The following is a 27,329-nucleotide window of genomic DNA, read 5'->3' as shown; positions in this document are numbered from 1 at the left end:
CTTTGAGGAAGTTTACTTAGATGAGAGCCCGGAAATTTAAAATGCCCTTCTGGTAGTTTCATTAGGAGATTTTGTGGAACAAACCGTTGAAAGGCGAGTCTGCGAGTAGTGCAGGACTATCACTGCCTGGATTTGAAATGTAGGAACAGTCAAGGGGTCAAGATCAATGTACCTGTGCAAGAAAAGCTCTATCTAATTATTGCTCATGAACAGGAGGCACGTGGCCCCGGTGCCACCTTGCCTGTGCACCAGCGGGCAACAAGTTTTACGTTGAAAAAATAACTTTAGCCTCCCTGAAAAACATCTGCCCGTAAACCGATTTCTTTGTCCTTTGGAACATGCGAAACAGGCTAATTTTTGTGATTAAGGATGAGCAAGAAAGCAATCATTATTCTATTGTATACGTAGTCGTTGTTGTTGTACTCTCTAATTGAAAAGTGAGGGTAGAGGGGTGGATAGGAAAGCCTTGCTGACTCGGTTGTAAGAGTAAGTCGCACATTGTACTGGCGGTTGTGGCGAAACATTGATCCATCGTTTAATTTTTCCGACTTGAAAAACGGCGAAAAATGTCATTATGGTTACGCGCTTGCGTCGGAAAAATAAAATAAAATTGAAAAACAGAAAAATATAGCGAATGCACAAAAATAGTTTGGAATCTTCTCAAACCAATGTGCTTTTGACAGTCGAGCAAACTTTAATAACAGGGCTTCGTTTAATTTATTGGGGTCATCTATTTTTATCGAATATGCTATGCATTTCAAATATAATGACCAATATATCTAACGTTCGTATTGGTTACAAATTCAGCACATTCATTTACGGGAGTCAAATATAACATTATTTGGACTTGCGTTGTCTGCGGACTTCTGGACATTAGAATGCCATGATGAGGGGCATAAATGTCGCAATGGTAAATACCTTTGAATAGCTCTCCTGGGATAGAGTAATAGAGAAAGCGTGATTTTGGCAGGAAGTAGTGGCACAATTGCCTGAAGGTGAACTAATCCGTTGACGGGCGGAAAGCAATTCAGCAATTTTACATTCCTGGGGCTATTATCGTTCTTAAGTGTCGATTGTTTTGTTAAAGGCTGCCTGCAGCTGAAAAGCGTGAACCACAACGATGGCTGCTCAGTGTAAGGGCCAGGTCAGAATGATTGCTGAAAAGCTTGAATCGTCCTTGGAGTCCAAGGAAAAGCCACGGAGACTGAGCCGCGACCAGGGGTCTGAAACAAAGGTACGTTTTACCTTCATCAGCAAATCAATCGCCACTAATTCTTATGAAATCCCCGTTGATACACGCGAATAATTCTGAAGCTATATCTTCGAAACTACTTGACGTTTCCTTTATGCCATGTTTAAAAACGGCGAGTTCGTATCTGATTCAACCGAGACGTCGTTCGAGCTACATCTATATATACAATTACTCATAATGATTCAGCAGAGAACAACAAATTAAAATGGCGCTTTTAGAAATGTCATAGGAAACTATTTTAGGTGATTCTACACATTTGTCGATTGTCAATGACGAAAGGAATCGTTTCCCACTAAAACGACGTTGACTGGAGGAAATGGGAACCACTTTTGGGTCAAATTGTGGCTTAAATGTGATATATTTCAGATGAATTGTGGCAGACGGAATGTCCTGTATACTTAAGCCATAATTTTTATCTGATATTATATTTTTGAGCATTTAAATCTGATTTTTCGCCCATAGTTTATGGTCGACTGAATGCACAGCTTGTTTACAATCTTTGCAAGCCACAGGTATTTTTGATTTCTTTCAACGGATGCTTGACATGAAATGACTTATCCGTGCTTTAAAATTTCAATCACGAGGAAACTAGCTAATTCAGGAGACAAGGTCGCTTACAAAAAGGTCAGAGAGAGCTTGTATCGTGATAAACGTCATGACAGTTCGCACAAGTACAACGCCTTAAAAACACTGTAAATAATAATGGCAAATAAAGCGGTTTTCAATCGACTGCCGAAAGTAATATAGACCATAGAAAAGTCAGAAAGCTGTCGTCGATTTGTTAATTGGTAATTGCCTTGGTTTTGTTTTAGTTCGCTCTGTGATTGGTTGGCAAAACTCGCGTTACTTTCTCAACCCAATGAGCCAATCATGGCTTGCTCACACGCGTCTGTCAGCAATTAATTTCCCGCGCTTGGCGCCGGTACGTTACTTTGGTTCAATACGCTGTTAACATCTCTCGTGATCGGCCAGAGTAATTACTTTGGTTTTGGTCTAACTGCTGTAATACACGTTTCAGTTTAGATTAATTTGTAAAATAAGAAAGTATAAGTCGCCGTTGCATTGTTGTACGATATTTGGTTCAACAATGTTGAAACTTTAGCATCTCACCAGCTGTTGGACGATGTTTGCTCAACATGTTTTGTTGGATGAATGTCAGAGCGCAAAACCAGAACCAAAACAATTATTCTGGCCAATCACAACAGACTTAAACAGCGCAATGAACCAATCAGAACTCCAACCAAATACATGTAACCAGCGCCAACCGCGGGAAAACGCGTGCAAGCAAGTCACGAAGATTGGACTTGGTCTTGTTTCTTATTGGTCGAAAAAAGAGTATAGAAAAGCAAAACAAGAGCAAACGCAAAATTGCTCATCGCTCAGTTGTAAACCGCTCAATTTAAGGCTTAAAGCTGGTTAGTTAGCCACAGAGTGTAAAGTATTTTCTTCAAATAACTTGCTCACTGATGTTTTCGACTTCAGTTTTAGCAAAATGAAAGCCAAAGTTTAAGCTTCTTTGAACTCTTTGTAAAAAAAAAAGCACCCTTTGTAAAATAAACTATATTGGTTGAAGAACGGAGAAAGATCTTTCCATTCGTATGAGGTGACACTCCAGACGAAGGCCGGAATTACAAATACACCTTCTTCTTTTTTTACCAACGGGAAATGTGTCTTTTTGCTAGCTAGGGACAGGTCAATATAATTGCTATGAAAATTTTATGCATTTTAGGCATTTTTTGTTTTTGCTTTCAACAACCCTGTAAGCACAAAGTTTGCTTGAAATTTACAAGAGTATTGAAACTACGTCTTTCCGACTGGGCCCGGTTGCTCGAAATCCACGATTAAAAGTTAACCGAGGTTTTCAGCTCGCTCGTTCAAAATGTTTTTAAAATCTAATTTTAAGCCAATGGTAAAGAAATGTCAAAGTCAAAACTGAGGGACAAAAATCTTTTTGAAAAATCTTTATTGTTTAGTAATTAAACTCGAATCAAAATTCTCGTTAATCCAGGATTAGCTTAATCAGGCTTTCAGCAACTGGGCCTGGTCGCTGCGAGGAAATGGTTTTCTGATCAGCACAGAAGTCCTTAGTGGATGCCGACAGCCCGTTATCGGTCTTGTGATATAGGCTATTATCTCCTTCTACCGAGCAAGTGAAGAGAAATAGATGACAAGTGTTTATAAAGTACTGACAGCATCGACTTTCTGTTCCAATAATCTATGATTTTAAACTGATCACTCATCGCTTCAATTCCATTCGCTCCCTTCACACACAGCCTGCGAGCAGACGTAATCTATTTATAAATAGGCTACTGACGTAGAGAGAAAACGATCGGAAAGAGTTAGCCTCGTGACGAACACAAGTATTTACTTACACAGCGGCCGATTGAGCAGTCTACAGATGGCTCGACGTTTGACGTCATAACGAAGTTTAGAACAGATCGAACTGTTTAACTTTTCTTGTTTGTTTGTTTGTTTGTTTGTTTTTACGTTTTTGTGGTGAGAAGGGAGTGCCCTTGAAATGAAAGGATACTGGTCATGTGTCGTAGGGCTGTCAACCTCATACGTCTTCAAATATGAAGAATATGACTTCCCCGCGCAGCCGATATAAACAAAGCGCCTTACAGAGGCGTCGAATCTAGGCCAAATTCACGGGTTCAGTGAGGAAGACGTACGTCAAAAAGTACCCGAAACAACTCTAAACATTTCACATTTTCTTGTCAGAGAGTCCAGTATACGACAAATTACAAACTTTGTCAATTATCCGGGAGATTACAGACATAAATCTGGAGACCAGAAGATACGGCTCAAAATCTGGACACTAAAAACATAAACCTGGAGACTCCCGGATTATCCGGGAGAGTTGACAACGGCAGGACAGCCTATTGTTGGCCTGTACCGGAGAACACTATAAATAGTCCGGCTTGTGGTCTTTTGCAATATGTGCGTCCTATTTCCCACCTAAATGGATGGAATAAAAGGATCACTTCCTGTACATTGTCTCTCTATTTTAAAAATTTCTCCGGTTACGGATTATTTTTCCCTGTTAGTTCACGATCATTCATTCCTACATGCACGACTGCCGATGAAGTCGCTGGGCGTAGAAAAAAGAATTGATGATTTTTACCTAAAAAGGAAAAGACGTTTTGAAGGGAAACGGATCAAGATGTATGACGCGTGACCGTGAACAAATAATTCTTCCCCGGCGGCCTAGCTATTTATAACGCCAAACCTTGTCTTGGGATGTGCTGTTTACCGCACATGCGTTGTGCAAGGTGATTAAACTTTTGAGTGTGAATATGAAATCATTAAGTCTAACCATTAAAATAAAAGTTACTATTTGAGCAGAAATTTCGATGCTGTCTATTTAGTTGCACAAGGAAGTTCTAATCTTTGAGTGTCTAAATGAAATAATACAAGGCGTACTTGATGGTTCTCACTTTTAAGTCTGTGGATATAAAATCCTAAAGAAGGACCGGCATTCAATAAAAGCTGAGTGAACAGCTTATTATTTTTTTTTTTGGACTGTCAGAGTTAAAACATTGCTTCACCATGACCATTGCTTCACGTTATTGTGAATTTCGTTCTAGTTAATATCTTGTAATGGTGAGCGACTACAAAAGCTTTTTCTTATTCAAATTTGAGCAGCCCTTTAGGCCATTTTAATAAAATGTTCAAGTTTCGTTTTTGTTTTATTACCCGTGATCGCCCAATCGACTCAATGTTTTGTTTGTTTGTTTGTTTTTGAAAAATGTGGCCAAAACAGAAAATCCTGATTCATTTTCCACTTTCTTTCTTAGTTTTTCTTTCAGTTATTTTAAGAAAAAACAAATTAGAACTTAACTCATTTGTACATCGGCCCTGTAATGGTCGTCACACGTCTTCTAAGGCGATAACGCCTCGTTTTAAAGACCTTCAATTTAAAGTTGCAGTCGCGTGGGCATATGGTACAGGGTTCTCCAGTTAGAATTATTTATTATTTTTTATTTTATATTTATCCAGACCTCTAACCCCTATTTCGCGCTGCACAGAGTCGGTTGAAAACTGAACAAAGCGCTTTATTGGGATGGCTCTATACCTGCTCAAAAGCCGCAATTAGTGATTGTCTATGCAAAGAAAGCTTCCATTCATTATGGCGTGAGACTTGTGTCTAGGATAACAAACTTGATTGGATTATGCATTCAGTTTTTAATAGTATTCCGCCTGCTAGCTTATCAGCTGGGTTTAACTTCACCTTGGCATTAAAACCGGGGTACGTGCAGCCCCCAAGGAAACAGGTTTAAGTCGTTTTGCACTGAAAATGGGTACAAATTTGAACCAGTTTTGGTCTGAAGTCTCATTGTAAACGGGTATCAGTGGTTTTAGCAGCCATGTCTGAAAACGGGCATGGATTTATGAGGTCAGGTCTGGAATGTGACATATATTTGGTCCGGCTAAAATAGGGTCAGATTTGGTGAAGCTAAGAGGCCCAACTTTTTTGTCTCGTGCAAAACTCGCGCTCAATCATATGCATTTCTGTGATGTTCTATAATTAACCGATGGTCGGGTTAACCGAAAAGGTTTCCTGGAATGTGACATATATTTGTTCTAAATAGGTCAGGATTCGGAGAAGAGGCCCAAATTTTTTGTCTCGTGCAAAACTCGCGCTTAATCATATGCAACTCTTTGATGTGATCGATAGTTTTCTATATGAAGCAATTTGTCAACGTCAAAATTATCGAACTCCCTCTTTATTGTTTTGTTTATTCTTGAAAACTCACGCAGATATAACTGAAACAAACGGGCACCGGAAAAAAATTTCTTTCTAAAAGCTCAACTGGACACCATGTTACTTGGTGTGTGATTTAACTGGAATAGTTAGAACCCGTCAAGCGATTGTTTCCAATGCTGCTCGGTTCATTGGCAGTAAAAGCTAAGGTGCAAGCACTTTTCAGTAGCTTCTCAGCTTGTATGAGATCGTAAATTAAGGTTCTATTCAAATGAACCCATATATTAAGCGGTTCTTTCCGGAGGAAACGATAGTCTTTCAGCCGTTTTTTGTTTGAAACGGGTTTCCTTCTTTGGTGAAGTCACGCTGTGGTTGATGGACCCTTAAGCCCCTGGACTGATGCCGCATGCTCATGCGTATAAAGCCCCCTCACCCACCCAACCCCCAAAAACTCGTTTTATCTGATGGCGAATTCAGGGAAACTTTTGCAAGCCGGATAATGACTTATCCATTAATACTTTGCGTTATCTTTGCAAGGGCTATTGGCTTTGAAGTACTCACCAATAGTAAGCCGTGTGCGATTTGGATCACAGCCCAAACTACTTCCGTGAAAACTTGAGTCAGTTTGTTGAGCTTTTAAAGTGACCGGAAAAGATCAAATTGGGCATGCCGGTGGGTCAGTAATCCGCCATACTGACCAGCTCTATGATAAGTCCCTTATAATCAAAGACGTTCAGGAAGAAAAAAGTAATTAAATAAAAAAAACCCTCCCTCTTGAATGCAGAGCGAGTTTTTCTTAGCTATCAACTCTCTCTCTGAAAAAAAAAACCTCCCAAAAATAGGAAGAACTTTTTTCCACCGCTGAAAACGCCTTTTTCGTTTCCATGCCAAAAGCTATTGGCGCTTCGTGCTGTTCCGTCTCAGCGCTGGGCTGATTCTAAGACATTACGTTATGGCCTTGTCATTTTTTTTGCCGGAAATGTAAAAAATAAACAAAGTGAATGTCCCAGCTTTTGTTGAATCTTTCTAATGGCACGATTTTGTGATAGTGTATGTGTGCGTGAATGAATGTGCTAAGCAATAAAATGACGTCATAAATTTATGCAATCCATCAACTCTAAAATCAGATTTTTTGAAAAAGGCGGCTTTGGAAGCCAAAATTGTACGGATGTATCACGGAAATGGAAGAACAATGAATAACAAAGGCAGACGGTTTTATTCAAAAGATTAAATTTGTTAGTTACTGACTGTGAAGAAGCGCCTTCAAAAGTTAACCGGAAAGGTCTCGAATGAAAGTTCTTTCAGATATATTGTTTAGCATGCTGAAGTCACTTAGCGACTCATTCAAAGGTGAACTATTTCCCGTAGTGACGTCATTGAATGTAATCCCACCCACTCCTCCCGGGTCAGGTGCACGTGACCTAAATTTAATGTTTCCTGAATCACGGTTCGTGATTGGTGGATGTTCGGTCACGTGGGAGGCAGTAACCGCAAAATGAACTCAATTTATATTCATAGCTTCATAACAGAATTATTTGGAAGTCGAAGTTTTGGTCGTTGGGGATGAATTTTCGTTGTGTTGTAATATTGTGGTGTTCGGTAACGGATTTGGGCTGAAATCAAGGCTCCCAGAATGAAGGTTACGGTGTGTTTTGATACTGTTTGTGTCATCGTTCCTTGTGGCAAAGGCGAGCTAACTGTGAGCGAACTTATACAACGCGCTGTTTCAAGATATCGCAAAGCTACCAACAAGGCAAGTGTGAATTCTGTTAAGCTTGTATCTTGACATTCAAACATTGGTGTTATAAAAATATCTCAGGTTTTAAAGTAGCTTGTATCCAAACACGGACAGTGACCTTGAATAGATGGTAATTGCGTTTTGGATTTGCCTGCGGGTTTATTTATTTCTCATTTTACTATCGCCGGATTTTTTGCCTTCTATGTTAGTTTGGATAGTCAAGCTTTCCGTTTTCTTTCTGGATTTGCAACTCCTATTTGATCGAATTCACGTTCTTTCGAAGTTGTTTTGTGGAGAGCGTGTAGTGTTAAATCGTTCGATTTCCGGCAGGCCCACGACGGCGAGTACTAGTGGTTCAATTTCAAATGTATTCAAGGTTTCCAAGTGTGTATCGAACCAGCGGTTTCGAATAATATTTATAAACCGGTTTCTTAATGATTATGTTTTCCTGTTTTTCACTAGTAGCCTTGAATAAATAAGAAATACGGAATTTAACTGCAAATTTCGCGTGTCCGCGGGAACAATTTGTCGCCGAAATGTCGACAAATTTCATGAAGCGTCATGAATCATTTGCAGCATAGATACTACGCATTTTATAAATATAGCAAAACTACGACTTCCCCTTGCTTGCTTTCTGATTTTTGTAAAGGTAAATGACGTTTCAGGTACCGTTTGAAGCTTTCTTTTTTGTGATCTACTTATCATCGTGGAATATTGATCAATCATACAGCGTTTTGTGTACGTCAATTTAGTACTTTGTATTTCAACCGCAATTATCCAACTTCACGTTGATAAGTTTTCTAGGATCTTAATAGTATACACAAGGTATCCGTGGCATGGCAAGAAGCGTTCAAATTATAATTGACACTTATAATTGCAGAGAAAGATCCATTTAATCAAATCTTCACTTCGCTTTTTTTCAGTCCGCCGATGAATTTATTCAGGTGCACTTTTTGGAGACAAGCGACGACCATGGCATACTTGACCCAGACGACGTCCTCTCCGATGTGGTCGATGATAAAGACAAGGTATGAATTAATACCTGCCTTTAAGATCTCCAATTTCATGTCTAAATCAATGTTTTCCCTACACATTTAATAACCGCGGATGAGATTAATATTCCCGATAGAAAATTCGTCTTGATCATGTATTCTATTTTTATTGAAACTTACAACATTGAAATGGACATATGATTGGCATAGCGTGATGTTGGACATGTCATGAAAACTAGCTACGAGAACTGCTCTGTGCGTTTTTGTTTATTTTATTTCTCAGTTATTTCGCAATCATTCCTGCACATTCATGTCTCAAGCATTCGGTATTGTCCTGGAATTTTAGAATCATTGCGGTTTTAAGAAGATCACTGAGCTTTGTTGTTTGTTTAGTGAATTTAAAGTATGTTGGGCGCTCCAGTGTGTCCGTGTATGAACAGACCGTGAGAAAATTTCATTCTTTTTCAAATAATTTTGCCAGAATTCACTGGGGCATCTTTTCCTGCCGTTAACTCAGAGTTGATATGTTTGTGGGATTGCACACATTTTTCTCAGCCTCTAAATTTGTTTCTCCTTTTATTACTAACGTTCTGCCAACATATATTATGAAATTGCCTTCATTTGTCTTGCAAGGTTCTAGTTTCGTAATTTCCATATAATGAATGGGTTTTTGTAAATTTGAAGAAAAAGTCACTCAGCTGGAAAATAAATTCTTGGTCTGAGTCGTGTTATGTGGTATTAATAGTAAGGTGTTTTTAATTGATTGTACTTGTTAAGTTAAATTTACTCTCTTCAGGTGTAAAATGTAATATTGGCCTGGACGTATATGTTTTCTAGAACATGTTTGCATGTTTGTACAGCCTATTAAATGTAACGTTTGCATAAATATATCAAGGACAGCTGGCGCAGCTTGCACAGCCTTTACAGCTTGGTTAAACTTGAAGGTCATTAATGTCATATCTTGAAAACTATGGAATGTTTGGCAAGGCTTCTTGAGTGCTTTCCCAAAATCAAAGTTGTTTGTACTAGATACAGGAGGCAGGTTAGGCACTTAACATAAGACAAAACATTGATCAGCAAATTGATAGTTGTCCTAAGCTTTTAATGATCTTTCACTTAACAGAAATTGTTCTAAAATGGTCGAGAAAGAGAGCAAAGTGTTACATGTCTTTGGGTTGTTTTGAGACACTTTGTGGAAGTTCTCTTTGAAATTTTGTTCTCATCAGAACTCATTATCCCAAGATGATTTTGCCTTCTTGCCAAGGATGGCCATGAATGCTTTTGCTCATTTTCTAGACATATATTAATTATACTTTATGAAAGCCTATTTGTTGTTTTGTAGTCTTTGATCTTTAATTAAAATTATCCAGTACGACAGCTGATTTTCAGTCAAGGATCCCTACCATGTTGAATTTTTCAAATTTATTTAGTTTTTGCATGATGCACAAATGACTGACAAGATTAAATTCTTGGAGGATGTCACATTCCAGCAACTCATTTCCATTGTCGCTCCTCTGTGACCTATGGACTTGAAGTTTACGTCACCTGAAAGGCTTATCTCTGTTGTCAATTCTTTTCGCAATGTTAATCAAAACATGTTTAAAGTAACAGTTGACCTCCTATAATACACAGACTAGAAGAGAATGGACGTCTGCATGTGCATCCATGTTATTTGCAATGTACATGTAGCCTCTGAGGGCCATGTGAACTGCATGAATAGAAAGACGTCAGAGATATGGGCGTGAAACTCACACTTGTAAATTTTTGTTAGTCTTTGCAGCTTAGTCTTGAGGAATGTGTTTGTGTTATAGCTGAGGCAGATGGTCTCAAGGCAAACTGAGATGCCTGCAGTAGAGGTGTCCTTGCATGTACATGTAGGGAGTTAGTGGTGTCCGAACAACCTGCTTTCAATTCCATTTACATTTCTTCCTTCTTCCAACTTCTTTTTGGTGCCAAAGAGCCACATCTGAGCTTATTCCATAGTAAATTATTTATGGAACGTCACCTATGTTGTCCTTTTTCCCTTTTCTCTTGCTTTCTCGCGATCACAAAAGTCAAATGCCAGTTTTCTCCCATATTTGTCAGCTCCTCCTTTAGATAATTTTAATATCAATGCTTACCAACCAAGATGCCACTTTAATTTTATTATTAATTAAAATTTCATTATTATAACTCATCTCATCAACATAATTTTCTGCTGCTTTAATCTCTCTTGCAAAGTTGATAATTATTAATCTCTTTACATAATTTGCTAATTGGAATATTATCATCATAATGTTCTTATAATTCCAGAAGATCATGATCCGTCAATCAGTGACTCCAAAACAAACCAGAGATACCATACCAAACTCAAATGTAATGGTATTTTTTCAGGTCACAGTTTATCTTTTTGAAGCCTCTGTAAATTGTTTGTTTTTCTTATCGAAATTCAAGAATGTGACTGAGTTCATAATTTTCCAATTGCGTGCAGCCTGAGTGCTTAATTTTAATTTACGAGATTCTGCTGTCCAGTGAATATCGTCATTTCTTGAGTATGCCTGTGTCACTGAAGGAGGGTCATGATCTGTTGATCAGTGACTCTGAAACAAAACAGAGAATTGCTTTGTCAGATGTGATAAAAAGCTGTTATTTACTTCAGCTATTGGACAAATTATGAATTTACGTCTGGATATTTTTGGATGTCACAGTTTATTTTTGTGAAACCTCTCTAATTACATTTCAGATCGCATTTTGTTGTTTTACCTCAGATTGACTGGAGGTTTTGCATGCGACCTTAAATTCCTTCAGGAAACATTCCTCCAATGTTTAATCCGCTGTTTTGCTCTTTGTTTGCAATAAGAACCTATGATTATGGGCAAGATTTCTGTTTTTATTGATCACAAAATGCAGCGTAAAGCAGCAGATAAAAGATTGGACCAAATTCAAGCTAACGTGAGTTCAGCATTCTTCTTTGTGTGCAGCCTGAGGGCTAAATTTACAAGATTCCGCTCTCCAGCAAATACAGTATCTTTCATTTTTGAGAATACCTACGTCACCGATTAAAAAAAAAAAGCCTTAGTATTATTTTTTCACCGGGCTTAAAACACATTATTTTATTTCACATACCATTCATTGATATTCAAATCCTAGCAGTGTGCAGGATGTTTGTCACATGAATCAAGTTTAATGGCCTTAGCTTCCACGAGTCTCCTGTAGCTCAGTGGTAGGTCTGAAGGTCATACGTTTGACTCCTGTTGGAACAACTCAGATAATTTTCTTTGTCTCAGTATGCCTGTGTCACTTTAACTGAAAAAATAAGTCTTGTAATGCATCATCTTCATTCTTTTTCTTCACGATGTACATTGTGTATGTTCACACTCTGATGAAGGGTGTTCATCAAACTGCATCTTTTCCTACAGCTGTCACTGTTTTCTGTCTCTCTTTTTTGGTACTCAGGGGTATCATATAGATTTTAAACTGGTAGGAAAGAGATTAGTGCACCCAGGCAAGACAGTTGACTTGGATAATGATGTTATTTTGTGAAAAAAAAAATCGATTAACATAATGTTAATGCAGCTGAGTGAAGTCATGTTTACAGACGGTCAATTTGCTCAGTGCCTGGCTCTTAATGAAACCTCTGGGTACTACTTGGAAAAATTTGTTTAAATGTATTGATCAGGTGAGAACCTGTCTTTGGTGATCATTCTCTTTATTCTCATGACCTCCGTGTTGGATTCAGCAGAGGTACTGTAAAAGGAAATTAGATACTAATCACCATTGGCTTAAAAGGTTGTTGTATCACTCTTAAGGGCGATTTACATGGTACGACTTTGTCGCATGCGACAAGCTTACGACAGGCCTACAACATGAATTGTTTCATGTAAATCAAACCTATAACTCACTTACGCCTGTCTTGTATGCCACAATAAATGTCGTAGGATTTTAAAACATGTTTTAAAGCAGATTAAACATGTTTAAACATGTTTTAAAATCCTACGACAATCGTAGGTATAGGCAATGTTGAATGACGAGAGTTGTGTGTGATTTTTTGCATGTGAGCAGCACGTGCTCTAGAAATCGCATGTGACAGCGGTAAGCAAAAGTTGTACCATCTAAATCAGCCTTTAGATCTTCTAATCACAGGACTTCATGATTACATGATCTTTATCTACAGATAGATTAGAACACTTTCTTGTACAGTTACTGTAATAACTGCACACTGTGAAAGTGCTGAATGGCCACACTTTCTGCAGAACAATTTAGTTAGAACCATGAATGTCTGTGAGGTTGAAAGGTTCAAAATTATGCAGATTGTAATAATTTGCAAGTCAGAACCATTCTCTTATATCGTAATTTATGACAGCGCAAACAATCTGCCATTTAGATGTCAGATATCTGTTCACAGTTGTTTACAATTAATAACTAAGCTTGTTTATAATTTGCAAAATGATATTGGAGAATATTGCATTACCATGGTAACTGAATGGGATCAAGAATTATTTCTATTATGTTTAAATTGTTAAGCATACAACTTTCAACCTCTGCAAACATCCATTAATGTATTTACATACAGTGAGATATAAAAAAAACTTGGAACTGTCAGGAAATACGTTCTCAAGATTTTTATGTTGATGGGTTCATACAAAATAGCTTTATATCTACCTTCTTTACATGTAACTCGTAGAGCAGCAAATTGTGGTAACATCTTCAGAAATCTACATTTATTTAGTCGGTAAATATTCATAACACATACCAATTACAAACTCAAAATAGAAAGTTAACAGAATTAATCAGCTAAGCACTGCAACAGTTTAGATTTAAGAATCTCTAGGGAATTACTTTCAACTACATGCTTTGGAAGGCTACTTCATGCTCTAATAGTTTTAGGACAAAAATAAAATGATTAATGTCCTTTGTACATGTAGGACTTTTTATCATGAATAATTTATAATAACTATGGCTAATGTGAGTTCTGATCCCACCAGTACGGGGTAGAAGATAATGGTTAACATCGATGTCAGCAAGTCCGTAACTCATCTTATACAATAGTATTAACAGAGACATTTTATTTCTTTGTTCCAAGCAAGTCCACCCTAATCACATAAAAATTGGGTAAACAAAAAAGAAAGAAAAGTATGTAATAGACATTATTTTGATTTGTGGTTTTTATTAAATTGGTTTCTGGTTGTAAGATTTTCAAGCCACATGAATAATATTATAGCATTTTATCTTTGTCTTGGAGCCATTACTACAATCTGGTGCAAAGGAAAGTGATATTTTTAAACTACTGAAAATGTTTAAACAACAACTCATTAGGTTCTGAGTAGATGGCTAGGATCTAGCAGCAGCAGACTTGACCATTTAACCCCTAATATCAAAAAACAAATTCACCTTGGGTGATCATATCCTTAATTCTCGTGACCTTAGGGGTTGAATAAGCATTGATATATCAAGGAGAAATTTGATGCTGATCACTCTTAGGGCTTAAAGGGCTATTTTAATAGTTCCTCAAAATCTCATTGCTAATGAGAATGTTTTGTTATCCCAGTTACTTGCTGTTTTTCAAGAGGGTTCTACCATCCACCGACCAGCACAAAATGGGGGATATGCAACAAGTACATCGTCAGTTGGAACAGCAAGCCCAGATCTCTCCGCACATGAAGATGAAACATCCAAATATATAGAGGAACAACAGCCAATAAAACCGTTTATCTCAATCAACAACAAAGTTGAAAACACTAATGGAGAAGTTAAAAATTTATCCAGGACAACAAAAAGTCCACCACCTCCGGTTGCACCGAAACCTTTCAGAACTGTCAGGCAAATTAGTACCAATGGTAGTAGGTCTTCATACATTGAATCTATACCTTCAGAAGATTCTGGAATATCTACGCATGACGATCGTGACAGATTTCGAATTGGTTCAGATTCATCAAAGTCTGAAATAACTGAGAATGTGTCCGTCAAACCTGCAATTTACCGTAGTAAAACAGGAGAAACGACATTTGTAGCAATAGGGAGGCCTATCAAAAGTCCAGTGTATAATGGCCACTTAAATGGAGACAGGAGACGTTTTTCGTCTACGAGTTCTGACCATGCTGATAATGAACATAGCGAAGCAGAAGAGGAAACATTTTCATTGGGACGGAACTCTACGCGGAAATCTATGTTTGTGGACAGTCCAATACTGGACAGATGGGCGGAGTTACAGGAGGAAAGAATGTTTGGGGTGAGAGGACGAGTAGTCTGCAAGTAAGCTCTCAAACTGGGGTCTCGCACGAGATGTATATTTGGGGTGCGAGTGGTGAGTGAACTGCGAGAGGATTGGGGTAGGAAAAGGAGCCCTGTCCCTGCCCCAATCCTCCTGCGGCTCGCTACTCTCTCCGCTCACTTCAACAACAACAGCAACGACAATTTATTTACTTCCTCACTTGAGACCCCAGATTGGAGTGCTTGCATGCTAGAGGATAAGTTGCATTACAGTACTTGCATTGTATGGTGCCTTACAGGAGCCTGTAGTCTGTCGGTCACTCAAGGGATTGCTCTAGTGCCTAAATTTTTTGCTGTCAGTAGCACCTAACATTGTACAAGTTGAGTTCCTACATGAAACTTCTCAGCCTTGGCGTTTCATTAAAAGTTAGGCATTAAGCTGTTGCAATGGCCAAGTCAGACATCTCAGCTCCTCGCATATTTCTTCATCACAAATGTTTGCTGAAGAGAGCAGATGTTTGTGGGGAGGGACCTTATTGCCTAGAAATTACTTCAAGTAAAGCCTTTAAGGTATCTTTTCAAAATAACTTGTTTAAAGGGGAAATATCATGGGGATTTTGACCTTTTATCGTGAAAATGGTGCGACAACATCTTCACTTAGTTACAAAATAATTCAAGAATGTCAAGAAAAAGAAAGCAACTGAATTCTCGAAAGGAATAACTCATGACCTGCTCTGGTGTATTTTGGAAACGAAAATGCGCGAACTTGAACACAGTTAGCCTAACTTTTTTCAAGTTGCAGTCCATTCTAACCCAGTCCATCTGTGGTCAGAGACACTCATCGATAGTCTTAGTACACTGAGTATTAATTTACATCAAATTTGAGCAATACTTTTCGGTTTTTGTTGATAATTAAACGTTTTGGAGTTTTTGATATAACACCAAATTCCCGTGATACTTCCCCTTTAAAGGCACCATTCCTGATTTGAAATTCCTATGTGACCCCAAATGAAAGCAGCTGTTACTAAAGAATGGAAGTAATTTATGAGTCTGTTTAGTAGACACTCATCTGGGAGGAAATATGCATAAAAATAAGGCACTATCCATTTTGTGGTAGTTGATTATTTTCCCAGGTAGACAAGGCTTTGTACACCACTGCCGGCTAAGTGAAAATTAACTTTTTTGTCAAAGTTTCGCCACATGATTTTGTCCAACTGCTTTCAAAGTCTCAAACTGCCTGTCAATATGTTATAATGTTTACAGTAATTATTAAGTAATTTCATTTCAACACCATTTATTGTTTAGGGAAATAACCACAGACAGGGACAAGTGAGTACTGTTACATCGCCGTCAGAGCCAAGCTCTAACGAACCTGACTTTGCTGTAAAATATCACGACGATCAACACTCCAATGCTTCTGAAAGCAGCGGGTAAGATAAAATACATGCCACACAATACTGCGTCACACATTAACAACAGTTACCACCATTGTCTGTCATGTAATTTTCAGTGTGTTAAAGTAATTACTATGAATGCATATGACTGTAGATGGCACAAAGGTGGGTGTAACTGTTGATAGGATAACAATAGGCACTTTCACTGAGGGGAGCAGGGATGGCACAGTGGTGAGAGCACTCGCCTCCCACCAATGTGGCCCGGGTTCGATTCCCAGTTGTGGAGTCATAAGAGTGTTGAGTTTGTTGTTGGTTCTCGTCCTTGCTCCGAGAGGTTTTTCTTCAGGTACTCCTGTTTTCCCCTCTCCTAAAAAACCAACATTTCCAATTTGATCCAGAATCTGAGGGCCACAGGACTAAGAAAGCAGTATTTTTAGTTAAATCTTGTGCAATGTCTGAAGTCTACTTCTCTCCCCTATTCACTTCTAACTGATGTGTTTGATGTTTTGGTATTGATTATATTTTCAGGGAACCTGATATGCTTATGATAGAGTTAAAGCGAGATGATCCTTCAGAAGGTTTAGGATTCACTGTAGCAGGATACAGAACAGCAGATGGCAGGTGGGTATTTGATATTTAGAATGATGCCCATCCCTGTCACTGCATAATTCCCGAACTAGTAATCACCCCCTAAAAGCGTCAATCAAAATATTTTTTTAGTAAATAGTGACAGAAGTGACTCCAAACATATTGGCTTACCGTGAGTTCTGATTGGTTCCTTGTGTTGTTTACATGTATTTAACAATTGTTTTTGAAATTTTGAAATTGCGCGGAATATCACCTGTTACTTAGCTGATGAGACCGTAGGCTGAGTTGGCTAAAATCAGGCGATATTCCAAAAGGTTGAGCAGGATAATTGTTTTATTATTCAACACATTGATAAAAAAAGCACAGTTTTGTCACAGAAAAGCTGAAAATAATCTCTATTTTCTCATTTTTCTCTTTCACACAAGGATATCGCAGGATATCTGTTAATTGACTACAGACAAATATTCAGTGCACCATGACCATCTTTGGGCAGTGTTACAATGTGTTGAATAATAATTATTGTGATTAGTTAGTCAGAGTGATTTCTTTGGTCCAGCAACACTCAAATGAAGAGCAAGTGCTCCATTAAATAATTTACATCAAAATGTTTCTTCTACAGGGAGCTTGGTCTCATCGTTCGAGACATTTCACCAGATGGCTGTGCAGCAAAAGACGGCAGACTTGATGTAATTACTTCTCATTGTTTACTTCATTTGCTGTTTTGTTAAATTTAATTGATCGTTTTTCTTAACAGTGTTAATTAAATTATTAATGTGAAAATTTAATTGATAGATTGCTGATAGGATTGTCGAGGTTAATGGTTGGAGTCTTATGGACATGCCTAATGAAAGGTAACTTACTGAATTGAGACTGTCAACAAAATAGTGAACAATAATATTTCGAAATATTAGAGTCAGGAGCATGTTTACTTAACATTTAAATGCCATTGCTTAGTCAAACACCCCTCAAGAATTAACCCTCCCCCCCCCCCCCCCCCCACAATGAACCACCTTCAAAAGTAACAAACACTTGAAACATTTGGATATGATTTTTTTACAGAAAAATCTGAAACAGTTCAATTTTGTGCAGTTTGAACAGATATATCATAGATTTTTCAGTGTTTTCCTTTTTCAGAATACACAGAATGTGTCCCAATGTTGAAAACCTAAAAAATTGTGTAAAATGCACACACTGTCGCAATTAAATGCTTCCCTTAAATGCACACACCCTCTAATGTACCCAGTTTGTAATAAAAGCCCCACACGTTTTCCCTTCCTAGACTTCTTTAGCCCTTTTTATGTGATGTATTTTATATTACACATTGTATTTATTCTTCACGGGTATGTTATAACCTCAGAACATGACTAGCTCCCAGTACCGGCATCGCAGAGGTCATGGGTTCAAATCCCGTTCAATCCTGAATTTTTTTTCAAATTTTTTTCACAACAGTCTGGTTGCGTAAATAACTGCGAGAATCTTTTCTTCTTTATAGAGTTTTTGTTTGTTTGGTTATTTTTGTTTAGAGCTGAGGAGCTTTTTGCAGCAGCCATCAAAGCTCCAGTGGTCAACATTGGCGTATCCCGGTCACATTCGTTTGTACCTGGACAAAAGAACGATGAACCCCTTGAAGAGGAAGTCATCCGGGCAACACCCAAACCTGAAAATAATGAATTAGAAAAACAACAAGAACAGCCACAAAAGGAAATTATGTTACCACCAACGCCGCAATCGCTCATTGGATCACCTTCCATACCCGACTCCAGCTTCAAGAAAGTTAGCAAGAGAATTCTCATCGAATTGATGAAAGGTTAGCAAGCATCTCTGAAACATGAACATATCGTTTTTTGATGCAAGTCACTTGTAAACGTTGCTTCCTTGTCGCAATTTTTTATCTAAACTTAGAAATACTCCTCAGTTTAGCCACTTAGCCACTTATTTCCTAGTTTAGCTACTGTAGGCCTAAGATATAATTTAAATTACGTAACGGTGACCCGCGTCATTTGGTTTACCGTAATGATTCGATTTAGCGCCCTCCTTTTAGTTGGCGCCCCCATTCAAATGTGTTTTTGTTAATAAGCGACCCTATTACGTAAGCGCCCCTATTCTGTTTAAATTCCCTCAGATTACATTGAGATCAACCGTGGTTCGTCTTCCTTTAACTGCTCAGATAAGATGCTGCGCCAGAAACTGCACCAGAAAGTGACTCTGAAACTATCGACGTCGAATAGACTAGTGATTCTCAAAATTCCCTTGCATTAACTGAACATTCACCGTATGTTTGTCACGGTTACAGTTTCAGTCATTGTTCCTTTTTAAATAGATATTAAAGTTTTGTTTTGTACATTCGGTTGTTTATATTTACGCAGCGCCCTATCCCGAATAAGCGCCCTTGTCTCGGATAAGCACCCGGGCGCTAAATCGAATCATTACGGTGATACGAATTTTGTAGCCTTTTAACACGAGATTCTTTTTTGCCAGGTAATGATGGTCTCGGGTTTAGCATCACAACACGCGACAATCCAGCCGGAGGGAATACGCCCATATTTGTAAAGAGTATTCTACCAAAAGGCGCCGCTATTGAAGAAGGCCAGTTGAGAAGTGGAGATCAAATTGTGGAGGTGGGTTTCCTCTAGTAATTCATATTTATTTATTCATCCGTCACGGGTATATTACGAACTCACAATATGACCAGCTCCCAGTTGACTTGATAGCTCAGTTGGTAAAGCACACCGGCATCGCAGAGGTCATGGGTTCGAATCCCGTTCAAGTCTGAATTTTTTTTCAGGCTTTCTTTTCTCAACTGCTTAAGTTGCATAAATAGCTACTTAGGCATTGTTTTGTGCCGCATCTTCAGGGTTGCCACGGTTAGGGAAAAACAGAATTTTTTTCATGGTCATTGAAAAGTCAGGGAAATACCAAATTGTACTTCAGAGTCAGTGAAAGGTCAGGGAATTGTATTTGTTGGCTAACCACCAGGTTTGGGAAAGGCAAAGGCAATGTTGTTTCAAAAGACATTAATGACGGAATTGGTTTCTGTGGCCTTATTGCTGTCTTTATTGGCAAAGAATTTGTCTTCTATGGTCCTCGAAAACTTGTTTATGGTCAGTAAAAAGTCGGGGAACTTTTGTTATCCTGATAAGTGGCTACCCTGTGAATCTTCTTTTCCTCACGTTTTAAGAACGAGACGTAGACATATACCGGTTTGCTTTCCGGGCGAAATTCTTGGAACCAAACGAAGCTAGGCTATGTAGCTACATGGCTACGTTGCCACTCAAGTAGAGTTCTGGAGTGGCCTGGTATTTTAGCGAAACATCCACTTGGGAGAAATGAGAACTAAATCGAACTATTGAACCTGACCACAGTATTCAATGGGTATCATTTAATGGTCATTGATGTACTTTAAGATTTGTGATAAATTCGCTGATATTGAATGTGTTATTTTCTTTTTTCCAGGTTAACGGGCAGAAGATGGGCGGTAAAAGCCAGGCTGAAGCTGTGAATGTTTTGCGAAGTACTCGGGGTCAGGTGAAGATTTTAGTTCAAAGAGAGGAAATGATACAGTCGCCCCGGACTCCAGCTATTGAGGTAAGCGGTGTCTACACAATACACCTTCAAAAGTAGGCTGTATAGCAAGCGAAAGGAAGTTATTGGCGGGGGAGGGGGAGGTGGGTGTGTGTGTGGTAAGGGTGTGGGGGGTGGGATGTGAGCTTGAAGCGCGAGACGCGGATGAAGAATTCTCTTTATCAAACGTTTGTCAAGAAATATAATAAGTCTCGTCAGCGTCTTAAGCAGTGTTGGATCGCAAATAGCATTTGGCATTTAGACGTTTGTCAAACGTGTTATTTAAAGTTACAATTGCCAGCAACAACAACAACAACACTTTATTAAAAATAGACAGTTACAAGGTGTTTATATACCTACCTGCAAATAGCTGAAGCTAGTTGAGGCGGGTAGGTATGTTTATACTTAACTAAATACAAATACATTTGGTGTTTGCAACTGAATTGACTAAAATAAAAGTGAAATAAGTAGTAAACAAACAAGTGACGCAAAAAAAAGGGATTCGCTAGCTGATAGAAATTAAAGGATTGTTACGTATTCACAATTTTTCACTTTTCGTAAAGAAGACAGAGATAGAAAATGTCTGCCTTTTTATTTTCTATTTGTTATTCACGTGTGCCTTACGGAAAGTGAAAAACACGAAAATGGCTGGCAATTTTTATTTGACGTCATTTTTAGCGCTTGGCACCTTTTTTCGGGCTGGCTCCTTGTCGTTTGATTTGGTTTGTCAAATGTCGCACGGAAAAGCATTCTAGACTGGACCAAGTAATGAAAAACAAATCACACATATACACAAATGCAAACAAACAAAACAAAACGAGACAAAAATTGTTATTCAACTTTTGGTTACTTCGAAGACAATTTGAAAGCTTCTGTTATCCATCGGCCAGGCAAAGTGATTTTATTTTTAGTCGTAGCCTTTGCTAATTTTATCTGCGGTTGTTTTTGTTCAAGGTCAACGAGGACAGTTTACGTCACTTCAGAGAGGAGGGCCTTCAAGTACTCACATTCAAAATTCCTTTAGACATGTCAGGCGCGGCTGGCCTGGGAGTGAGTGTAAAAGGCAAGTGCCGTGGGACTCCTGACCAGGGTAGGGACAGTCCACAAGACAAAGGTATCTTTTGCAAGTCCATAATTCCTGGCGGCGCGGCGGCAAAAGATGGCCGCCTTCGCCCTCACGACCAGCTACTACGCGTGAATGGCAAATCATTGGTTGGTTTAACCAACCAATCAGCAATGGAAACGCTACGGCTCGCGATGCAGTCCACGCGTCCTAATCAAGCTTTTATTGACGTCACTATAGCGCGAGAAAAGGAGGACTTTCTGCCTCCCCCTGGGGCGTTACTTCATAGTAGCTCTCTTGAGAAGCTCAACGCGCCTGATCAAGAGAGACCGATAGAGGCTGGATCCGAGGAAAAACCTGTTGATGAACCACAGAAGGGAACATCGGAGACTGACGGTGGTTTTCTGAAAAAAGGAAGTAAGTATGATACACTTTATGGCTTTCTCATGGTTTTGGCATTAAATGTTCCTTTGCTCGTCATTTCTCAGCGTGTTCACACTGTGTTTTAAATGCGCCAGCTTCCTGAATACCTCCGTCATATTCGAAACTCTAATTTATGCTGTTTTGCTGTTTAATTTTGCGTAGGACTTCCCAGTAGCGGAGAGGATCAATTTAATGAATCGATCGTCAGCAGGAACTTAACACCTCTGCGTGCAAGAAATGCCGTGCAACGTAACGACTCTTACTGCGTGGCAGTGAATAAGAGCCAAAGTCCAGGTGGCCCGTTTTACAGTCCCTTCAGGCAACGCCCAGTTCATCGGCCCAGTCCTTTAGCCATGGAAAACAACCGAGCGAAAACCCTCGGTTCCAGTGCTCCGACAATGACGTCAACACCAGTGGAAAATCGATCCGGAGAGGCTCCAAATTTTCCCACAGACAGGCCCACTAGCACTGTTGCCATGCCAACGCCACCTTTAGAAAGCACTGACGAGAGGCCTTCGGGTCCTGCTAGTCCTTCGCAGGCCCCTCCGAAACCACTTCCGCCTCAGCCCCCTCCGAGATGGGACTCAGAAGCGGATTCTTCTAAGGTTAATTACGGATTGCCCTCAGGGCTCCAGTTACGGCTCAAAATGCCAGACGGACAAAGATCACCGGAGAGGGGGGCTACTCCCACCACCCCACCCCCTCCGCCCGAACAGTTCTCGAATCAGTCACCCACGAGAGAGTATCCCCCTTCCTACGATCAGGCGGTTGCCCGGCTAGGAAGGTCGCCTCATGCGTCTGTCAGCTCAGAACCCACGACTCCCAGCAGAGAGGAGCGGAAGTCGTGGAGCGAGGATATGAATGGAGACACTCCTATTATCCGACCGCCAAGTCCGTTTACCACGGATGACACAACTCCGTTTCAAAGAGATGGGTTTGGAAGAATATCTATGTCAGAGAAAAGAGGAAGAGCGACCCTAGACGCGAGGCAGTCTGAGTATTACAGCAAACGAGATCAAGATAGGAGTGAAGGTAAAGATGTTCATAGATGTTGAGGATCTCATACAAATTAACTACCTTGTACATCATCACAGGAAAGTACTGTACAGAAGCTTTCATTTGAATGGTCTCACTTTAGGATTTCATCCACAGTCTTAAAAGTTAAAACCACCTTGTACAGCATAATAAACAGCACCACAGGAAAGTACTGCTCAGTAGCTTTCATTTGAATGGTTCCACTTTAGGATTAGAAACACATTGGTTCATCTAGGGACACACTGCGCTGCATAATACAAGTGTCACCACAGGAAAGCACTGCTCTAATTTGAAAGATCGCACTTCAGGATTTCATACAGTCTTAAACCACGTTGTATAAGACTAAACAGCACCACAGGAAAGTACTGCTCAGTTGCTTTTATTTGAATGGTCACACTTTGGGATCTCTAACACAGACTTAAAAGTTAGAACTACCTCGTACAGCGTAAAAAGCAGCACCATTGGGAAGTACAGAACTACAAACAGCATCACAGGAAAGTACTGCTCAGTACCTTTCATTTGAATCGTCACACGTTAGAACCACTAACACAGATATAAAAGGTAGAACCACTTTGTACAGCGTAATAAACAGCACCACAGGAGGTGTGTTTTACTTGTGACCTACAGATTTTTAACGTTAAACAAGTCGGTTATCGAAAATGCCGAGAAACGAGTGAAAACGCCCTAGCTGAACTCTTATTTTTGTTGTTTATAGATGAAGTTGACAGCTCAGAGGAGGGTGAAGTGGAAGTGAAGTTACCAGATTCGACAAATACACATCCCCCGCTTAGGAGAGCTGACTCGGAAGAGTTGCTACGACAAGAATTCGATAAAAGTAAGTTGGAAAATAATTTCTCTTGTTTAAATCTTTTTTTTTTTCGTCAAGAACGCTTAAGTAAGAGGCTTAACAACGTCTGCCAACTTCGTTTTGAGAGATATTGTAAGGTAAAAAAAAATGCAGTTAAGTGGGCCAAAGAATTATGTTTTGAATGGTCACGCCGTAGGATCTTCTACCACTGGCTCGATTGTTAGAATCAACTTGTTAAGCATAATAAACAACACCACAGAAAAATAATTTTGCAAAGTAGTTTTCATTTGAATGGTCACATTTTAGGATTCGTCCACAGACTCAAAAGTGAGAACCACCTTGTACAGCATAAAAAACAGTACCAGAGCAAAGTACTGCTCAGTAGCTTTCATTTGAATAGTCACACTTTAGGATTCATCCACATATTCAAAAGTTAGAACCAACTTGTACAGCAAAATAAACGGTACCAGATACAAGTGTTGCTCAGTAGCTTTCATTTGATTGGCGTCACTTTGAGATTTTATCCACAGATTCAAAAGTTAGAACCATCACGTTCAAAACGATAAACAGCACCACAGGAAAGTTCTGCTCAGTAGCTTTCATTTAATTGGTCACACCTTAGGATTTCATTTACTAACCAGTAGCGTCACAATTTCCAGAGTTAAGCCAATGTTCAATGTAATCACAATGTTCTTGTCTTGTTAATCAGGTGCTAAACAAGAAAGACGATCACTACCGCACAGCCGGATGCACAAGAGTAAATCAACGGGCCAACTGAAGCTTGTCGGAATCAAGGGCGCTAAAAATAAAAGGTAACAATTGTTTTCACTTTTCATCTTTTTCACTTTCATCGCTTTACCGCTACGGGTATACATGTAATGTTGCGAATTCACATAATGACCAGCTCCCGGTTGGCTTGATAGCTAAATAGGCCATGTCCAAGTTGCTTTGAACCTCGTTATAAAAGCGAGTCTAAGTACAAAGTTTTTTATTATGAAAATTAGTTCCATTCATATGCAAACAAAACTAATTTTCTTAGCCTCGCTTTATAATGAGTTTCATACCATCTCGGAAATAGCCAATGGTCATAGGTTCAAAGGCCAATTTTTTTCAGGCTTTCTTTTCGCAGTTGCTTAAATTGCGAACACACCTGAGAAAGTCTTTTCCACTTTCCCATTTTTACCTCAATCATATACAAGTGTTTGCTACAACGTGGTATATCGAGGTTTGGTACCGTGATAAATTCGGACACTAAACGAAAAACAGTAGCTTGCTGATATCTTCGATACCGGCAACTTGGGATAGGTGCACCCGGCTCCACGGTAAACAACCCATTTTTCGCTCACATGTTTCAACTCCATGTTTTCAGGTCGAAGAGTAACGACAACTTGAGTTTCACAAGTACTGTGGAGAACGCCAATCTCGCATACGCAGCAGGTAAGACGGGGTTCTGTTGTTTATGTGCGACTGAAGAAATTCAGCCAAACGTAATTCCCCTATCTTTGTTCAAGTTTATAGAAAATTTTTTCCCTTGCAGCCATTTACCAGTATGTTTTTCCTTTATAAGTCCAAAAACTGCGCGGGGTTTTCCAAAGAATAGAAAATAGTGCCCCGCCCTGCTTGCGTGACACGCTTTTCTTTTTCTCATTTGATGAGTGACTTACGTTTTCTTTGCGTGACTCGATAGCAACTGGTGACGTAGCAAATGGTCACGCACGCACTAGTCAGTCTGAGGAGGAGGTCCCAATCACGATGAGGAGTAACGCGGACTTCAATGCAGTACAACAGAAGCTTGCTGTCAAGAAACCTTTTTACAAAGGAATCGGCAACGTGTTCAAGTAAGGCTTCATTTTGCTGTCGTTTTGTTATCTTCAGAAAAGAGTGATGCCCTGGAGCTTGTGGGAGAATCTCGTCCGGGGGTGGGGTGGGGTTTGGAGGGGTTGTTTAATATCTTGCCACAGAAGCCGGTTTTTAACACAACTGCGGTGTTTGCCCTTGCCTCCTGTGTGTGTTGATCACTAAACAATAATTACTTACTCGTTCTCTAATCTTCCGTTGCAAATTTATGATAAACGTACGTACCCAGCCAATCAGAATAGAGTAGAAGGATAGATGTAACGGCAAACATGTCAAACTCGTTCCCAGGGTCTCTCCTCTTCCCGTTCAGAGAGACCGTGGGAACGAGGATGCAGACATGCAGCGGACCTAGCACCTTTAACTCTTTTGTTCCGTGTTTTCTAGAATGGGAAAAGCCAGGCGCGGGGATTACAGCCTTACGAACAACGACAGTCCCGCCTTCAAACACACGTACAACAAAGAAGCACTAATCGACTTCCCTGCTGAGCAACGATACCGTCAACTTGTCAATCACTACGGCCAAGAAAAGCCCTCGGATCGCGCAAATACACTTCCGAGTCGTAGCCGAAAGAAGCGCGAGGCCAGGGAGAAAGAACACGAAGAGAGAAGAGCGCCGCCGCCGCCTCCGATGATGAAAGTTGGAAGAGTAATTGTAACTGCGCCCACGAGGGTTTGATGCACGTGATATTTGCTCCGACCCGGAAGAATTGCAGAAGATTGGCAGTTTCTCAAGTCACTTAACACTGGGTCTTTGGTAGCAACAACAAATGGTGATTTGTGGAAGGGCATAGCGATTGAAGATTATATTTTCGTTGACCAGGAGAACTCTGCTACAATTCGTTTGGGTTGCAAAGCGCTTGTGAAAGGGGAATGAAGCGATTTCTTAGTGTATCATTTATATTTAGCTCAGCTCAAGCTGGAACAGCAAGCCCCGAGAACTCGTGCTTTCCGTCGAGTAAATTCGTCGTATATTCTCGTCGTCAACGGTCGTGCGTTCTCGTCGGCTAACCTACCAGGCCTTATTTAGCTGTATATCAACAAAGAAATAATTATCCAAGTGATGGAAATGCTCTCATATCTTAGATTATTACAATAATCATTATACCTCCATGAAAATACGAGGGTTATTTTCCATCCCTGTGTAATTAAATAACATAGTTATGCCATACCCTGGCGGTATATTATGGCTAAAATTTAAGTGATGTATTTCTATTGTAGAGTTAATTCCTAAATAATCGATTATTATTTTTTTGGATAAAAAGACGTATTTTGCGTGGCATTTTTGTAAAATAACCCCAAAGCATATCTATATCTATACTTTGTATATAAATACCACCACTGTCATTAATCTGTAATTGAATAAGTAGGCTTTTGTTAGAATTATACCAATTGATATCATATGTAGATTATGCTAGTAGGTTTATAATAATAACTTTGTTTGCGGTTAAGTTTTGGATCACATTCAGGACCCATTCTCGACGCTGTTGGTCGCATTTTTTTCCTCTGAACGATCACTTGTGCCAACAATAAACGCTAGTTTTCTAATCCTTGGTCGTTTCTTGGTTTATTATTGGTTGCGTTCATATCATTGCTTTATCCGCTGTGCGCAAACGAAACTTTCCAGTAACCCCTTATTTCTGCCAAAGCAGATCTTTTCTTTGGTGCTATTTGTATACTGCAGTGAAAATCCGCTTAACGGGCACCCGCTTGTTAAGACGGTTGTT

General features: G+C 39.5%; 1 protein-coding gene across 2 annotated transcripts; it reads left to right on the top strand.

Annotated features, from left to right (window-relative positions):
* Positions 1-854: 854 nt before the first annotated feature.
* Positions 855-27,152, top strand: LOC146483015 (uncharacterized). Of its 2 annotated transcripts, XM_085106277.1 has the most exons (18): positions 855-995; positions 1,088-1,234; positions 8,619-8,723; positions 14,215-14,895; positions 16,182-16,306; positions 16,799-16,891; positions 17,478-17,544; positions 17,651-17,709; positions 18,382-18,665; positions 19,337-19,476; positions 20,312-20,443; positions 21,374-21,899; positions 22,068-22,937; positions 23,656-23,775; positions 24,458-24,560; positions 25,118-25,185; positions 25,436-25,586; positions 25,990-27,152. In XM_085106277.1, the coding sequence occupies exons 2-18, from the start codon at positions 1,121-1,123 to the stop codon at positions 26,279-26,281; spliced, it is 3,930 nt and encodes a 1,309-aa protein (XP_084962403.1). In that variant the 5' UTR covers positions 855-995; positions 1,088-1,120; the 3' UTR covers positions 26,282-27,152. The 2 variants fall into 2 exon arrangements, with proteins under 2 accessions (XP_084962403.1, XP_084962402.1); XM_085106276.1 differs by lacking the exons at positions 855-995; positions 1,088-1,234 and adding an exon at positions 7,467-7,710.
* Positions 27,153-27,329: the final 177 nt, after the last annotated feature.

The sequence above is a fragment of the Pavona decussata genome, unplaced genomic scaffold (assembly GCF_977016875.1).
Source record: "Pavona decussata unplaced genomic scaffold, jaPavDecu1.1 SCAFFOLD_40, whole genome shotgun sequence".
NCBI classification, from domain to species: domain Eukaryota; kingdom Metazoa; phylum Cnidaria; class Anthozoa; order Scleractinia; family Agariciidae; genus Pavona; species Pavona decussata.
This window is presented reverse-complemented; position numbering and strand designations above follow the sequence as displayed.

Excerpts from the sequence above, each read along its gene's own strand:
- LOC146483015 (XM_085106276.1), top strand. The coding sequence starts at position 7,591 with ATGAAGGTTACGGTGTGTTTTGATACTGTTTGTGTCATCGTTCCTTGT. Across the intron at positions 16,307-16,798 it reads AATGCTTCTGAAAGCAGCGG|GGAACCTGATATGCTTATGA; the intron begins GTAAGATAAAAT and ends TTATATTTTCAG. Across the intron at positions 24,561-25,117 it reads AAGGGCGCTAAAAATAAAAG|GTCGAAGAGTAACGACAACT; the intron begins GTAACAATTGTT and ends CCATGTTTTCAG.